Source organism: Molossus molossus, unplaced genomic scaffold (assembly GCF_014108415.1).
Source record: "Molossus molossus isolate mMolMol1 unplaced genomic scaffold, mMolMol1.p scaffold_m16_p_16, whole genome shotgun sequence".
NCBI classification, from domain to species: domain Eukaryota; kingdom Metazoa; phylum Chordata; class Mammalia; order Chiroptera; family Molossidae; genus Molossus; species Molossus molossus.
In genome coordinates, this window is record NW_023425351.1 from 11,803,882 (window position 1) to 11,822,303 (window position 18,422).

At 39.0% G+C, this 18,422-nt stretch overlaps 1 protein-coding gene across 1 annotated transcript in view; it reads right to left on the bottom strand.

The window, feature by feature from the left end:
- The window catches only part of LYPLA1 (lysophospholipase 1), a 29,775-nt gene extending 12,555 nt beyond the window's left edge, over positions 1-17,220 (bottom strand). The window contains exons 1-5 of the mRNA XM_036264144.1: positions 17,066-17,220; positions 16,189-16,220; positions 5,197-5,262; positions 2,611-2,658; positions 365-435 (exon numbers count right to left, since the gene is read on the bottom strand). Of these exons, the coding sequence (XP_036120037.1) occupies positions 365-435; positions 2,611-2,658; positions 5,197-5,262; positions 16,189-16,220; positions 17,066-17,134 (286 nt within the window). The 5' untranslated portion in view covers positions 17,135-17,220. The remainder of the gene's footprint in view (positions 1-364; positions 436-2,610; positions 2,659-5,196; positions 5,263-16,188; positions 16,221-17,065) is intronic.
- Positions 17,221-18,422: the final 1,202 nt, after the last annotated feature.

Sequence of the window (18,422 nt, forward strand, 5' to 3'; positions counted from 1 at the left end):
TTCATTATATAGCATTACATCATTATATCATCATTTTCATCCCTATTTCAAGTCTCCTTAATGACAATAACTGGCCACAACTATTAAACATTTTGTTATTTTCTCCATTTGACATGTAACCCAAAGCAAACTTAATTATCTGACAGCTAAAGCTTAATAACTGCCATTCCTCCCTGTGCACCTCATCTTAAGTGAGTCCATGTGGCCATCACAGCAAACCAGTCAGAGAGCAATTAGAAAGGAAGGAAACAGCATCACCTCCTGAGTTAAATAACTGTGTAATATTTCATCAACATCAATATAACTATTCAATCTACTACAAATATTAAGAATGCTTTTGTTTATAAAACGTTTCTGTACTTACCATTTTCTGCTGCCTGTTTAATTCCAGGTTCATCTTCCTGTGAATCTGGTGAAAGCCCAATAATGTCAAACCTGGAAAATACGGCAAAATCTTAAAAGAAGCAGTTGATTCTAAGAATATCTACTCTTGATAAATATGTTTTACTAAACTCATGGTTGTTGGGATAGGAAGGGCTGACAAACATTCTCTAGAACATGAAATTCAAAATGTCTTCAGAGGCAAAACAATTAAAGGTGTGAATCTGGCCCTGGCCGGTTTGGCTCAGCGGTTAGATCATCGGCCTGCAGTCCAGAGAGACGCGGTTTGGTTCCCACTAAGGGCACGTACCTCGGTTGCAGTTTGTCCCCGGCCCTGGTTGGGTCGTGCGGGTGGCAGCCACTCGATGTGTCCCTTTCATGTCGATGTTTCTCTCTCTCTCTCTCTCTCTCTCTCTCCCTCCCTCCCACTCTGTCTGAACAAAAAATGGAAAAAAAAAAGTCCTCGAATGAGGATTAAAAAAAAAAGGTGTGAATTTGATATTCTGTAAATTCCTTTCATCCCAACTAGATATAGATTCTAATGTTAAGAAGTCACAGTGCCACATAATTTTAGGATAAAAATATCTAAGAGATTACCTCGTCGAATCTTTTACCCAAGTAGGCATCTTAACCCACATTCCTAAGAAGTTTGCAGTAAATTCCAGCTACTAATTTCCTCTTCTATTGCATCATAGGTCAACCCAATAAAATAGAGCTACTTTATTATGTCACCCTTGCATGCACTACCTCATACCTATTAAACATAGTGATTTATACTGATCTTTATCCATACTCTGCAAAACTTTTCATCACATATTGTAGATACCGCAAACCAGAGACCTAGAGAAGCTTTCCTTTGGCCCTTTCTCCTTCTTTATCAGGTTATATGCATTTTTTATGGTCTCCAGAGACATTAGGTAGAAATTTTGGTTCTGGACAGGAGTTTTGCCAGAGAGGGAAGGTGAAAGAACCAAACACCAAGGTAAGCAGGAACTTGTAAAAGTTGCCAGTGAATCTAATGTACATAAAAAAGAAAGTGCAGGGATGGTTACAGATGGGTGGGAAAAAGGAGAGAGGACAGCTGACTGGAATTCTTGATGAGGCCTAAGAACAAGTAGTGTGGAAATAGTGAAGCAAAGTCAAGGGATGAGTAATTATTTTTAATATCTGGTTTGAATTAAGTGACTTTAGAGATGGCACAGTTCTAGATGACAAGGCCCAAGGGATGACTGTGGATGACCAAAGGTGAGAGAAGAAAATATCACTGCGGAAGAGAAGAGCCAAGGAAGTAACAAGCCAGTCAAGGTTGTGAATGAGTCATTTACACTGGATCCTGTAGTCACCCAAAAGATAAAATGGTGGCATGAAATAGAGTGGAAAGTAAAATACTAATCAGGTGTCAAAGTCATCATTTTTTTCAAACACCTGTGGCAGGCCCTGGATGGTTTGGCTCAGCAGTTAGAGCGATGGCCCTTGGACCGAAGAGTCACAGGTTTGATTCCTGATCAAGGGCACACATCTCAGTTGTAAGTTCGATCCCCGGCCCCGGTTAGGGTCGTGCAGGAGGTAAACCAATCAATGTGTCTCTCACATTGACATTTCTCTCTCTCTGTCTCCCACCCTCCTTCTTTCCCACACTATCAAAAAAATCAATGAAAAAATATCCTCGGTGAGGATTTAAAAACAAAAGAGAGACCTGTGGCCGGAGTCTCAGAGAGCAGCAGGTAACAAATCCAAAGTTTACAAGTGGTTCAGAGGAATGAAGAACTGACTCTACTTCCTGACTATACAGCATATGAAATGCAAACTTTCTTAAGAGGGCCCAAAAGGAAATGATTTCCTTAAAAACTCACCAACTCTCCAGAAAGGGAAGAAGTTGAAGGGTAAAGAGGCTATGGCTTAATCAGAGTAATAGCCATCTGGAGTCATTCAAATGTTTGGTTACTGAAATCAGTAAAGATTTATCAAGCACTAGGTGATACTTTCTGCAGTCTTTCTCATCACCCATTCTCGCCTGTTTCTCTACCTGTTGGTGCAGCTCCTAAAGTCTACCCCGAATCTAAAATATAAAAACTTAAATAATTAAATAAAGGTTAAATTTAAAGTGAATCAGATAACTTTGCAACTTAAAAATAACTAATTAAAAATTGCTATACACAAAAGTACTTCCGATCAAGAAAACTAAGTATAAATAAAAAGTTCTTATTGAATAAGTAAATTCTTACTTACCAAGAAGGCATAGCCATGTTCATATTTAATGTTACACCCATAACTGGTCTACATGAAAAGAAAAAAAAGCAGCAAAATAAGAATAATTTAACAAAGCATAAAACCTGATAAAATTCCATCAATTAAAGATAATAATTTGAGGCTTATGTAAAACTATGCTATGATTCTAACATCAGAGATGTTGCACTGCATCGATGACTGTGTAATTAATTCAGTTTTGCATACTCTCCAAGTGTGTTCTTTCCAGCAGCTGGAAAGAACTAAGTTTGACAAATAAAAAACATTTTTCTTTCTCAACACCCTTACTTAACACTTGCAAACCAAACATGAAAAGGTAAAGCAGTAGTCAAGACAGTTGGAAATGTATAAAATATGAAACTCTGGCTAAGGATATGAGCAATTTATTGAACGGATACTGTAGTATCAATTCCCATATGCTCAGATTACATTTTTCCTTATTTTATAGTTCTTAGCTAAATATCTGCTTGCTTAAGAGACTGTTAAATAAGAGAAATATAAGTTTTGCCAGTGTTCATTATACCCAATTCAAGTTTGTGATGAAAAATTTGCTGGACAATCTGAATGTAACTAGGTACAAAAAGAAAGAAAAATAAATACACTGTAACTACATCTCACCACTAGGTTTTCCTGAGTCATGAAACAAGTATACCTTAGAGGTTATAAAATCTTATCAAAATTTCTTTGAGAAATAAAACTTTCCTAGGCTGAGAAACAGACTTAAACCAAATTCAGTTCTAGAGCCAAGAACAATGTAATCAACAATTCTGTTTCTTGGAAACAGAAGGACTGCTTTCTTACCTAATCTCAAGTATTTTTCCTCTTTCTAGTTCCACTTTCACATTTATCACCTCTACTGCTACAACCACTTCTAAGGATGAATTACTAACCTACTAGCAGGTACTTAATTAATCCATTTGTCTTCTCCGTGGCTATTGCATCTCAGTAGCCTTTAACCTAAAAACTTGCCCAACTTATTGATTTTCTGAGTTTGCTCAAAACTTCCTAGTTTCTTTGACATCCACAAACAGTGTCAAAATTCTAAACCAAATCTATTAGACTCCAAAGTCTGTGTTCTTTCCACAGCATATTACACATTGCCTCTAATCAATAAAACTTAGGAGTGTTTTCAACATAAAGATTTCTCACAAATCTAGCAGGTAAATCCCCATCAAAGATCATAAATATCCTTAGAACTTAATAAACATTTGTATATCTAAAAAAATGTTTCTGGCTGTGAACTTAACTGCCTCCAAGAGAGCATTATTTTAAATTTCTCAACAGAAAAAAAAACAAAACAAGATACTCTCTTAGTTATAAAAAATTTACTAATCCTTGTTTTTTATTATTATTATTTTAATCATATGTTTATTGGTTTTTTATAAAGAAAGGAAGGGAGGGAGGAAGGGAGGGAGGAAGAGAGGGTAAGGGGAAGAGAGAGAAACAGAGAGACAGAGGGAGAGAGAGAAAGAGGGTGAGAGAGGAAATGAGAAAGAAAAAGAGAAAGAGATAAGTATCAATGTGAGAGAAACATCAATAGGTTGCCTATACCTCCTGTACATGCCCTGTCTGGGGATCAACCAGGGATCGAAAAAACCAAGATACTCTTTTAGTTATAAAGAATTTACTAAACTTTTTATTATTATTATTTTAATCATGACCCGAGGATATGTTTATTGATTTTTTAGAGAGAAAGGAAGAGAGGGAGAGAGAGAGAAATATCAATGTGAGAGAAACATCAATAGGTTGCCTATACCTACTGTACATGTCCTGACTAGGGATTGACTCTGCAACCTAGGTGTGTGCCCTGACCAGTAATCGAATATGTAAACTTTTTGGTGCACAGAACGACATTCCAACCAACTGAGCACCCCAGCCAAGCACTAATCTTTATTTTTTTTACTTATTTTAATTTTTTTTTCTTTATTGATTTTAGAGAGTGAGGACGGGAGAGGGAGAGAAAGAGAAACATGAAGAGAGAATATCAATCGGCTGCTTCCTTCACACTCCCCACTGGGGATCTGGCCCACAACCTGGGCACATGCCCTGACCCAGAATCGAACCAGCGACCTTTCAGTGCATGGGTCGATGTTCAATCACTGAGCCACACCAGCCAGGCTTAAATTTTATTTTTTTAATTACAGTTTACATTCAGTATTATTTTGCATTCGTTTCAGGTGTATTCTTATCTTTATTTTTAAACTGAATATTTAAAAGATAAAAATTAATTATATTCACATGCTTTTCTAGAAAAGTAAAGATATTACAATAATCCTCTCCAGATAATGAATCACGAGCCAAAAGATTAAAAAGTTATGCAACCCTGGGCAGTGGTTAGAGCTCACACATTGAGGGGTCAAGGGTTTGGTTCCAGGTCAAGGGAACATACCTGGGTTGTAAGTTTGATCCCTGTCCTGGCACATGCAGGAGGCAACCAATCAATGTGTCTCTCTCACATCGATGTCTTTCTCTCTCTCCTTCTCTCCCAGCCGCTCCCTTCCACTCTCTAAAAATCAATGGAAAAAACTATCGTTGGGTTAGGGTTGACAACAATAAAACAATACTTACGCATGAGGGCAGATATATTTGATATGTGAACTTCTGATACCTGCAAAGGCTTCTGCCCATCCGTGCCTGGTAAAGAAATTATTTGAAAAATGTCATTAGATAGTGTTTTAATTCCCAATAAATTAGTAACAGAATAGTGTTTTTAAAAAGTCTGTGAGAATAAAATATCTTAAATGTGTCGGCCATCAACGCTATTAAAATACCAGCACAAATATAGAAACAACTCAAGGACTATTGTTTCAATTTTACCTATGGATAAAGATGATTTCTGAAGAGAATTATGTTTTCTTCATGTACTTCCACAAGACTTTAGAATTTACAGAATATATTTTTAATCTCTTTATAACTTCACAATGTGCCTAACAAATCAGGCAAGACAGATAATATAATTAACACTTTAAATTTTAAAAAAGGCCTCAGAGGAATAAAGTAAATCAGTTGTCTGATGGTGTTTTGGGAGATGGCCGCAGTCTAAGGAAGTTCCGTCTGCTTGCTCCCAGCACTGGATCGGACTTGTGACTAAACTGCAGAACACTCGACTTGAAAAACTAGCTGAAAAATAGCTGATCTGAAATACTGTGAGTGGGGAGCGCCAAGCGGAGACAGAAAACACAAAATGGGTGAGCCAATCTGCGCAGCCCTGTAGTGTAGCTGGGAAGCCGGAGGGAAGGTTCGGCAGCGCAGCTCCTGCCCCCTGGAAGTGTCGGGTCTCAGCCCCAACGAGGGATCCCCAAACCAGAGCAACAGAAAAGCAAAGGGGGGCCCATGTAGCATCGGACAGTGGAAATCAGTGGTGATTCAGTCCACCGGAGGGATTCAGACCATACTCTCCTAGGCAAAGAGTGAGTGCTTGGTTAGAACACCAGCCTGGGAAGCTTGCCCTAATCAGTGTCTGCAGGAGGGGCCACGCAGCAGAGCTCTGATCCAGCAGAGGGCCGTGAATGGACCACCCAGCAGTGAATCTGAGGGGCCAATTATTCTCTGAAATAGGTTCGGCAGAGAACTGGATGGGGGCCCATCAGAATGCTCTGGGAAAGAGGCACAATCCTCGCCACCTCCAGTGAAGAGGAGGTGTCTCCCTTCCCCTGCCTGTGGAATGGCCCTGGGCTAGAAAACTGCACCCATGTGTCTGGGCCTTGTGACGGGGGATATGGACATCTGGCCTGGTAAGAGCCTAAGCAGAAGCCCCCTGCAGCGAGAACCCACCGTGCTGAAAGATTATAGAGCCAAGGGGATGGGGTGTTTTGTTTTGTTATCCTTCCTACTTGGGGTGGTGACAAGGGGGTGCCAGTGATCCAGGCTGAGCTGAGGCATTGAAAATAGAAGAAGTACCCGTCCATCCCTCCTACAAGCCAAGGGTACCCCCCCCCCCGCCAATGAAGTCTGTTTAAACCATCCTGTCTGGGACTACATATCCCCGCAGTGCCCAGTTCTAGGGGAGGAATGAAAGCGGCTTAGAACAAGGATATTCAAGGAGTGTCTCCCAAAGCAGACCCAGCCTCTGGGCTAGGGAGGCCCTGTCCACTGGACTACTTGGAGATGTACCCTGCAGGACTTCAACCAGGTTGACCAGGACCAGGTAGGGACAAGTGACTCACACTGGCCTGCACCAGAGAACTGCCCAGGAGGCCTGGGATCCACACACCAAGGGGTCAGACCAACTATATTAGGGCAAAATATCGTAAGCTCCACAAATAGCAGATCCAAAGTTTTTTTTGTTTGTTTGTTGTTCTTGTTTGGTTTGGATTTTTTTTCTCTTTCTTCTCCTTAATTTTCCATATTCTCTTATTGCTATCTTTCATTCTAGTTTATTTTTTCCTCATTCTCTTTATTTTTAATTCAACTTTTTTCTTCTTTCTCTTTTCTTTTCCTATTATATATTTTATTTTATTCAATATTATAACTTTTTAAAATTATCATTATTTCATTAATTTTTTCCCCATCTTTTATTTTTTATATTTATCTTATTTCTGGACTCTTCCTTCTTGGATTTGATAGTCTCTCTCTCTCTTTTTTTTCCTATTCTAATTCTTCTGGACTAGTGTCTTCTAGTATTCTGTGTGTGTGTGTGTATGTTTGTTCATTTGTTTTTCAATCTTTTTGTTGTCACTGTTCTTGTTGTTGTTTTGGGTTTGTGTGTGTATTTTTTTTAATTTGGTCTGGTTTTGTACTGTCAACACCTATATAACAGTTGGCACGATGTGGTCAGGGTTGAGACACACAGTCAACAAGCCAGAGGGCTGAGCCCACCCACAAACAGTACAACAGCAATTAAGGTCCAAATTTATCAGGAGAGCCCACATAACTCACATACGGGTCATTACTAGAGCACCTAGCTCAGAAGATCAAGGAGACTACACCACTGGGTCATACAAGAAGGCAACCCACCAAGAATGCGAAGCATAGCAGTCTTATCCAATACACAGAAAGAAATACAAAGAAACATCAAAAATCAGGAAACAAAGAAACAGGCCCCAATGAAAGATCAAGAGGAATCTCCAAAAAAAAGCTAAATTAAATGGAGGCAAGCAATATCAGATATAGAGTTCAAAGTAATGTTTATAAGGATGCTCAAACAACTTAATGAGAACTACAAGGAACTTAGTTGGAATTACATCAGCATGAAAATAGATATAGAAACCATGAATAAGAAGCAATTAGAAATGAATAATGACATAGCTAAAATATAGAGCACCCTGGAAGGAATCAACAGTAAATTAGAATAAGCTGAGGACAGTGTAAGAATGGAAAGATGTCATCAGGTGAGGATAAAAAAAGACAAAACAAAACATGAGGACAGTGTAAAAAAACTGTGGGAAAATATGAAATGGAGCAACATCTACATTAAAGGGGTAGCAGAGTGAAAAGAAAGTGAGGAAGGGATAAATTGTTTGAAGAAATATTGACAGAAAATTTCCCTAACCCGATGAAGGAAAAAGTCACACAAGTTCAGGAATCACAATCCTAATCAAAATGAACACAAAGAGAACCACAGCAAGAAACATCATAATTAAAATGGCAAATGTTAAATACAAAGAACGTAGTTTAAGGTAGCAAGAGGACAGTCAGTTACCTACAAGAGAGCTTCCACAAGGCTGTCAGCTCATTCCCAACAGAAACACTACAGGCCAGAAGGGAATGATATGAAGTATTCAAAGTAATGAAAACCAAAAATCTGTAACCAAGACTACTCTATCAAGTAAGGCTATCATTCAAAATTGAAGGTGAAATACAGAGCTTCCCAGACAAAAAAAGACTAAAAGAGTTTATTACCACCAAATCAGCATTGCAAGGAATGCTAAAGGAACTGTTGTAATAAGAGAGAGAAAGAGGAACATAAGCAGATAGAGAGAGGAACTAAATAAAATCAGAAATGAAAAAGGTGAAGTAACAACTGACACCACAGAAATACAAAGGATTGTAAAAAAAATGTTATTAACAACTATATGCCAACCAAATGGACAATTTGAATGAAACGGACAAATTTCTGGAAACATACAATCTTCTAAAACTCAATCAGGAAGAATCAGAAAACCTGAATAGACTAATAACAACTAATAACAACTAATGAAATAGAAACAGTAATCAAAAAACCCCCAGCAAACAAAAGTCCTGGGTGGGATGGCTTCACAGGCAAGTTTTACCAAACATTCAAAGATGAACTAACACCCATCCTCCTCAAATTATTCCAAAAAATTCAAGAGGAGGGAAGACATCCAAACTCTTTTTACGAGGCCAGCATTATCCTAATTCCAAAACCAGATAAGGCACTACAAAGGGAGGAAAATTACAGGCCTATATCCCTAATGAACACAGGTTTTAAAATCCTCAACAAAGTATTAGCAAATCTGATCCAGCAACCAATTAAAAAGATCATATACCAATGTGGGTTTATGCAAGGTTGGTACATTTGCAAATAAATAAATGTAATACACACATAAACAAAATGAAGGATAAAAATCACATGATCATATCAACAAATGCAGAAAAAGCATTTGATAAAATCCATACCCATTTCTGATAAAAACTCAGCAAAGTGGTAATAAAGGGATCATACCTCCACATAATAAAGGCCATATATGACAAACCTACAGCCAACATCATACTCAATGGACAAAAACTAAAAGTGTTTCCCCTAACAACAGGAACAAGACAGGGATATCTGCTTTCACCTCTCTTATTCCAAAATACTACTAGATTTAATAAATGAATTTGGCAAACTAGCAGGATACAAAATTGACATTCAGAAATCAATGACATTTTTATACACCAATAATGGTATGTCTGAAAGAAACTAAAAAAAATTATCCCATTTCCCAATGCAAGGAAAAAAAAAAAAAAGATAACTAAGAATAAACTTAACCAAGGAGATAAAAGACCTATACTCAGAAAACTATAGTAAATTGAAAAAAGAAAAAGAAGATACCAACAAGTAAAAGCATATACCGTATTCATGGACTGGAAGAATTAACATCATTAAAATGTCCATACTACCCAAAGCAATCTACAGGGTCAATGAAAACCCTATTAAAATACCATTGGCATATTTCACAGATTTAGAACAAATATTCCAAAAATGTATATGGAGCCAAAAAAGACCCTGAATAGCTGCAGCAATCTTGAGAAAGAAGAGCAAAGTTGGAGGGATCATACTACTGGATATCAAACTATACTGCAAAGTCATTGTAATCTAAACAGTCTAGTACTGGCACAAGAACAGGCATATAGATCAATGGAACAGAACATATGCAAGAAATTAACGCCATTATAGTCCATTAATTTTTTACAAAAGAGGCAAGGAGCACACAATGGAATAAAGACAATCTATTCAATTGTCCAGTTGGGAAAACTGGACAATTACGTGAAAAAAAAGAAACAAGACCACCAACTTACACCATACAAAGAATAAACTCAAAACAGATAGAAGACTTAAATCTAAGTCATGAAACCATAAAAATCCTAGACGAAAACATAGGTAGTAAAATCTCAGACATCTCAAGGAGCAGAATTTTCTGATACATCTCCTAGAGCATGAGCACATATTCACCAATGATGCATGTGATAAGGGGTTAATTGCCAAAATATATAAAACACTCATGAAACTCAACAAAAGGAAGACAAAAAATCAAATTTAAAAATGGGCAAAGGACCTAAATAGACACTTCTCCTATGAGGACACATAGTATGGTCAACAGACATACAAAAAAAGTTCAACGTCACTAATCATCAGAGAGATGAAAATTCAAACTACAATGAAGTATCACCTCACCTGCCAGAATGGCTACCATTAATGAATTAACAAACAACAAGTGCTGTTGGATGTGGAGAAAAGGAACCCTACTGCTGGTGGGAATGTGCAGACTGGGGTGCAGCCACTATAGAAAACGGTATGGAGTCTCCTCCAAAAATTAAAAATGTAACTGCCTTTTGACCCAGTGATCCCACATCTGGGAATATATTGTAAAAATCCCAAAATACTAGTCAGAAAGAATATATGTACCCCTACATTAACAGCAGCATTATTTACAATAGCTGAGATATGGAAATAGCCCAAGAGCCCATCAGTAGAAAAGTGGATAAAAAAGCTTTGTACATGTGCAGAATGGAATGCTATGCAGCTGTAAAAAAGAAAGATCTCTTACCCTTTGCAATAGCATGGATGGACCTGGAGACCATTATGCTAAGTGAAAGAAGCCAGTCAGAGAAAAACAAATATCACATGATTTCACTTATATGTGGAATCTAATGAACAAAATAAACTGATGAACAAAATAGGTCCAGAGGCATGGAGGCATGGGACAGGAAGAGATTAACCAAAGAACTCATATGCATATATGCATAGCCCAAGAACACAGACAATAGCGTGGTGAAGGCGTTGGTGGGGAAGGAGCTGGGTGGAAGGGGCATGTGGGGGGACAACAGTCTAGAAGTAACAACTATAGCAATAAGCACACATAGCACTCAGATCTTGGTTCCTCAATGACATTCTCCACTAAAAGGTGCCAGGGCTCTTGAAAAAAATGGCTGAATCTAGGACTGAGGCAGGAAAAACAGAAGATAATTCTGGAAAAGATCCTGTTGCACCAAAAACAAGAAACTGCTCAAGGAATTATGGGACATGTCCCAAAGACAGAAGAGCCAGCTTGAAGGGGCATCCACTGGCCAAAAATAGGACAGGTTAAGTATCAAAATAAATAATGATAGATTTAACAACAGATAGTAACCTTCAGAGTAAAACAGAAATTCAAGAGTCTGTACTAATTTAAAATTTCTAAACATATAAATGAATACATGCATACATTATAAATAAGGGAGAAAGCTCTACCCCAAAGTAGACTGCCAATAAATAAATTTAGAACAAAAAATTTTAAAAGATCGTTATTTGGCAACTATCATGATAATAGATTCAGTCAGGAATGGTTAATGGATGAAAATTTGGTAGGAAACACATATTTTCATAATATCAAAGTATGTCCCACAAAATATTTCTTAAGTATTAACTTTACTGTGGTAAACTTGGCAGGCACTATCTTAACCAGGTGATAAAATGTAGTATCACCAGTAAAGATACAAAAATCAAGTGTGTGCCTGATACGATGCACTGAGACAAATACAGCAATGCTTCTGTTCCTGCCAAGAAGTTTAAATGAGAGGAGACATCACATAAACCCAAACTGAGGAACATTCTACAAAGCAATTGGCCTGTATTCTGGAAGTGTCAGTCATTAAAGACAAAGAAAGACTGCTCTAAACTGAAAGAGACTAAGGAAACATAACTACATGCAATAAGATTCTAAATTGGGTCCCAGACCCATTACTGACACAAACCAAGGAAATGTGACTGAGGTTGGTGAATTTAATAGTAGTATTAAATCAATGTAAACTTCTTGACTGATCGTTATTCTGTGGTTATACGGGAGTGTCCTTGTACATACAAAATATACACTGAAGTATTATGCAGTAATGAGGCAGTTTCAGAAATGTTACAAATTGTGTAATCTAAGTGAAGGGTATAAGGAGCTGTAAATACTATTTCTGTAGCTTTTATATAAGTCTAAAGTTTTTCTAAAAGAAAAGTTTAAAACATAATAACAATAATGGAATATAACCCATTAAATAAATCTGAGTCTATACTAAGTAAATGGGGAAGGGCAAACTAATAAACTTACAAGTGACAGTTAGAAAATCACATCACAGTAACCACTGATTCGAGCCAAGAATTACCAGTTGATGTTATAAAAATATTAGGTGAAAGTCTGATGTATATTTGTATCATCTCAAAGTATCTCCCCACAACTTACTTTTTTTTTTTTTTAAATCCTCACCTGAGGACATTTTTCCATTTTTTGTTCAGATAGAGTGGGAGGGAGAGAGAGGAAGAAAGAGGGAGAGAGAAACATGGATGTGAAAGGGACACATAGAATGGCTGCCACCCGCATGACCAACCAGGGCTAGGGACAAACTGCAACCGAAGTACATGCCCTTAGCGGGAACCAAACCCGGATCTCTCTGGACCGCAGGCCGACGCTCTAACCGCTGAACCAAACCGGCCAGGGCCCCACAACTTACTTTTTACCAAACAAGGGAAAACAACTGCAGTAGAGAAACTTGGAAGGTATCACCTTAATCAAGTGATCCAAATTAGCATCCATAATGGAACAAAGTGCATCACTGTCTCTTAATGTGATGCAATGAACAGAACATATCACCTATATGGTATTTATACCAAAAATGCACAAACTGAATCTAATCATAAGGACATATCAAACAAACCTAAATTGAGGGACTAGCCTGATCTCTGCAAAAATGTCAGTGTCATGAGAGATAAAGAAGAGCTGAGGAATGGTCCAGGAGATCCTGTGACTGAGAATTGCGGGATGGGGGTGGGAGGTTACTATCATGTACATTACTAGGACAACTGGCAAAATGTGAATATACAGTGTAATAGATACTAATATTAAATATTAAATAATACAAAGTGTCTTGAATCTAAAAACTGTTCTGTGGTTATAGAAAAGGCTCTCCTGTTCTTAGGAGATACATGCTAAAGTGTTTGGAAATAAAGAATCATTATATTGCCCAGCCGGTGTGGCTCAGTGGATTGAGCATTGTCCCATGAACTGAGAGGTCCCGGTTCAATTCCCCGGTCAGGGCATATGCCCGGGTTTTGGACTTGATTCCCAGTGAGGGGGCTTGCAGGAGGTAGCTGATTTATGTTTCTCTCTCACATCAATGTTTCTCGCTCTCTCTGTTCCTCTCTCTCAAAAATCAATAAAAACATATTTTTAAAAAAAAGAATCATTATATCTGCAATTTACTCTCAAAGGGTTCAGCAAACAGTCAAATTCGGTAGAGATTAGTGGATCTAGGTAGAAGTTATTGAGGAATCTGTACTATTCTTGCAACTTCTATAAATTTGAAATAATTTCAAATAAAGCATTTTTTAGAATTTAATAAAAAATAAATATGTATCTCTAGGTTGTAGGACTTTAACTGATTTTTTATTATTTTCTCAAGCATATGTGCATTAAAATTTTTTCTTAAAATACAAATGTAACATTTTCATAATCATCACAAAAACTGTTTTTATTTTGCAAGGAAAACTGTGATCTCATACATGGTCTAAAACATATTTCTTTGAATACTAGTTTCACAGTTTATTATATATGTTATGAACAGGAACACTTGGTGGTCAGATGTTTCTTTACTGCAGAACTTTTCAGAGCTTTAAACATGCTAGTGCACTGGCTATAAATCTTCAAAAGGAGACTATGCCATGTCATATTTCCTAGAGATTATAAAAGGCATCATGGAAAAATAGTTTTTTACACCCCCCCCCCCAAAAAGTCACCACCACAATAAACACACATGTAGTAAGATCAGTACCCCAATTTCAGAAACATAAAACTGTGGGGAAAATGACATATTAGAATTGAGAAAATACGTAGTTATACCGAGTCTCCCAATTTTATTCGGCCACTACTTTTTTCATGAGGAACCCAAAGAACACAGACTGCAAGACCTAAGTTTCCAGACTGCACACACCGTGGCTGGTTCTGCAAAGAACCTCAACAAAAAAGAACAAAAGCTGCCCATTTTTACAGCAACAAACTTGTATAAATGTAGATGTAAGCAAAACCAACTTCATCTCTGTGTCCCAGATTTAAGTTTCATACTGTGACCTTTGACCAACCTCTGTCTCTAGCAAGAACATCAAAGCTTTTTAGTTCATGATTATCTGTGTTCCTTAAAATGTAGCCATAAATATTTTTGTTAGTAACAGCCAGAATAGCATGACAACCTAGATAAATAAACTGGTGAAAGTACTGAGTATATCACAAGACCACTAGGAGGTTCAGCCCCTGATCCTATTGCATTCTTTGTCCCTTTTTCTGGTCAGTCACCAGTGCCCTAGTTATCCTATTTAAAAAGTACTGTGACAGGTCAGGGTCTGTTAGTGGAGCATAATCTGGGCATACTGATGGTCTTTTCTGTTCCAACCCAATCTTCCAGTAAGTAAATTATCCTATAGTAAATTCCGTCATAATCTATGGAGTTGCCTGCTTCGTTTGTGGGTCTTAAAATACCTTCTCACACAGTAGCCATTGTAACTTTGCCTTACCATGAGACAAAACTGAATTGCTTAATCTCAACAGCCTCCAACTTAACCTGACAAATGTACTTTAGTTCTCCAAAAGTATCTCAAACAATAAATTACCACTTGTTAGATTGGTTCGTTCTGAATTTCATCATGAATTCATGGAACCAAACTAGAATTAGTTTTTCTTTAGTGTTATCTCACAAAGTACTTCCAGAACTGGAGATCTTTACTTTTTAATATAAACTTATTCTTAGTCAATATGTCATGGATGCTCTTGGTTAGTTTTAATCTCATAGTGTCCATTTCCTTAATCATTACACTCTGATGGAATCTGGCTAAATTGGGGTTTACAGAGAACCTTCCTACACTGAAAATTTTTTTTTCTCTTGGGCTGATTCTTCAGGCCTAGAAACTCTCTTTAATGGGAAACTTACAGAGTACAAAGTTCCTCCCCAGCTTTCAGCATCAAGAAGTGTTTGATTATAAAATAGATCTTCTCTATACCTCTGTTTAATAAAATAAATAAATAGTAAAATAAATCTGTCATTTTCACAGGACTACCTGGATGCCAGAAAATAGTCCTACAACCTTTTCTGTAACTCCATACAACGTACGTGTCACGTTACCTCTACTTAGTAAGCATAAAAGAATATTAGGAATCACCTTTAAAAATTAATCTAAAAAAAGAAAAGAAGAAAAAAATTATTCTAACCCAATATCTCCATATAAAGATGATTCAACAGTTTTTTGACTAGTTTATCAAAATGTATCTATTTCAGTCTTCTGCCAATTCTACAATTTTGTAACAACTACCTAAGTTTCAAACATAATCACTGATTTAAATTAAAAACAAAACCTCTCAATATAGAAAAGGCCTAAGTGAAAGATATACCATTCATCAAAAGTTAGCACAACAAAATCTGTTTGTCAAATAAATCTTTGAGTCCCTTCCTTGCCCTTCAACTGATTTTTTTTCTTTTAAAGGAACATCTAAACTCTCACTCAGAATGCTGTAGACTGTACCTTGCTATTGTTTCTCTTATCAAAATCAACCAGTTTTTCTAAACCTGCCCTGAAATTTTAACCCTCTGGAAAGCTCAAACATTCCACCCATCTCTGCTATCCAAAACCCATAAGCAATTCAAGGAGAAGTTTGCAATTTTAATATGTTCCAAAAACAGGAGTTGAAAAATGACAAATTCAAGATGTTGAGGGGGAAATTCTGGGGATTTTCAAAAATGAAAAGATTGTATCTTATTTCTGGACTATAAGAAATATCGCTAGCAATTTTTTTTATACAATCCTAGAGTTTGTAAATATGAAACCTTTCATCACTTAGGTAGATTTGCATGACCCCATTTTATTACTGTTGCTAAAATAATGGTACCTACCCTGTATCTCCCAATCCATGAAGGAAAATCACCTAGAAGAAAAGAGGGAAAATTAATAAGCAATGCCTAAATAAACCTATGTGGAATTGTTACACACGGTAGCTTTGGTTAAGGTAGATGCCCAAATTACAAAACACTTTCTTCAGCAAGTTAATTAATCTCTACAGACATCTCTTAAATGACAAAGATACTTCGCTCCTTTTTGTTCCTACCATAATTGATGTGGGGTTTCTGCACGGAACGAGGTCCCACTTAGACATTCTTAAGGGCAAATAATCACATTCTAAGAAAAAGTCTCTTTCAAGTCAAACGATGAAAGGTCTCATTTATACTGTAGAATTTTCCATCACAAAAAGGAACTTCCGGAGATAAAAATAAGTTTGAGATCCTTAAGTACAGTTTTCTAAAAAACAGCACCTCTGATTTTACAGGACACTAAATCTCCAAACTTCTTTAATTTAGGATGAAAATGCAAGGTAAGAAAAAGTCTTTTTTTCCCTGTTTTGCGGACTTAGGACTTCCACATCCACAAACAAGAGAGACATGCGATAATGCCACCTCGAATCGGGGCGCCTCTGCACTAACGCAGGTCACGGCGGCCCTGGCGGGCGGCCAGAGTCCGCGGGCCACCCCGCTCCGCAATGCAGAGGGCTCGGCTCCGGCCGGGGAGAGGTGGCGGGGCTGCCCCTCCGCGCGGCCGCGAGCTCAGCGCTCTCCCCACACAGCCGGCCGGGACGCGAACCATTCCACCTCCTCCCGTCAGGGCGGAGCGTCCACAGCCAGATTGCCAACCCGCCTGCGAAGTCGACTCCGCCCGAGGGACAGTCGCGGGCCGTGAACCGAGCCGGACCTCTGAGCTCCGGCCGCCACCACTCACCGCAGCGGTAGCCTTCCGGGCGGCTGGCACGACGGCGGGAAGCGGGGCAGACATGTTATTGCCGCACATACACCGGCTGGCTCCACGGACAACGTGCCTCGGAAGCGGAAAGCAGAGCCGGCGCCCGGCCCGGCCCAAGGGCGTGAGAGCGGCAAGTCCCGGCCCGCCCCACCGGGCGCGCGCTCAGGCGCGTGCGCGCACACGTGGCGCCGCGCCACCCTCCGCCTCTCCACGCGCCCACGGCCCAGGGGCCAGTTGTCTTGCCCCGCCCTGGCCGCTCTCCCCTCAGCACGTCACAGTGTCCTGCTTCTCTGTCCACCCGATTGGCTGTGACGGAACTGCGGCCTGAACTGACCTTCTCTTTCCCCGACTCCGCTCCCTGGTGTCCGCATGCTCGGTGCGCAGGGCCCCGTGGTGCTCTTCCTGCTGGGTGTCCAGGTCACCTCGGGGAAACGTTCTCAGGCCCAGCTCTGCAGCACGGCCCCTGCAGTCTGGCTTTGTCTTCTGCTCTTGGGGCACTGTAGTGAAGTGCAAAGAATGAGCGCCAAAACCACTAATACCCAATCTCTGATACTCCTTTGTTTCCTGAAAGCTAGGGTATACTCATTTGTTTAAAAAAAAAAAAAAGTGAGGCTGGAGGCTGGTCAGACTCGCTATATTTCCATTTGGGGCTACACCACTGTGTAGTTTTGGAGTTGATTGGCCTCCTCTTTTAAAAATTAAGCTGGACTGTGTGGCTCAGTTAGTGAAGCTTTTTCCTGTGCACCAAAAGGTTGCCGGTTTGGGTCAGGGCACATGCTCAGGATGTGGCTTCAGTCCCCCTGGATTCCACAGGCAGTCAATCTGTGTTTCTTAGGTCATGTTTTACGCATCATGTTTCTCTCCCTCTTTCTCTTCTTTCTCCTCTCCCTTCCTCTCTCTAAAATAAAAAAAAAAAATTAAAAAAAAAACTATTAAAAACCAAAACAAACTTAAGCTGGAAAAGAAAATATTCAATTGTCACTGAGAATCCACAACTTAATGATTGGTGGATAACAACACAATGCCGATTGAAGCGTGAGACCAGATGTCCCTTTTCTTTTCTTTTTTTTTTAATCCTCACCCGAGGACATTTTTCCATTTTTTGTTCAGATAGAGGGGGAGGAAGAGAGAGGAAGAGAGAGAGAGAAACATGGATGTGAAGGGACACATCGAGTGGCTGCCACCCACACGACCAACCAGGGCCGGGGACAAACTGCAACCGAGATACGTGCCCTTAGCGGGAACCGAACCCGGGTCTCTGTACCACAGGCCTATGCTCCAACCGCTGAGCCAAACCGGCCAGGGCGAGATGTCCCTTTTCTTTATGGGAATCTCA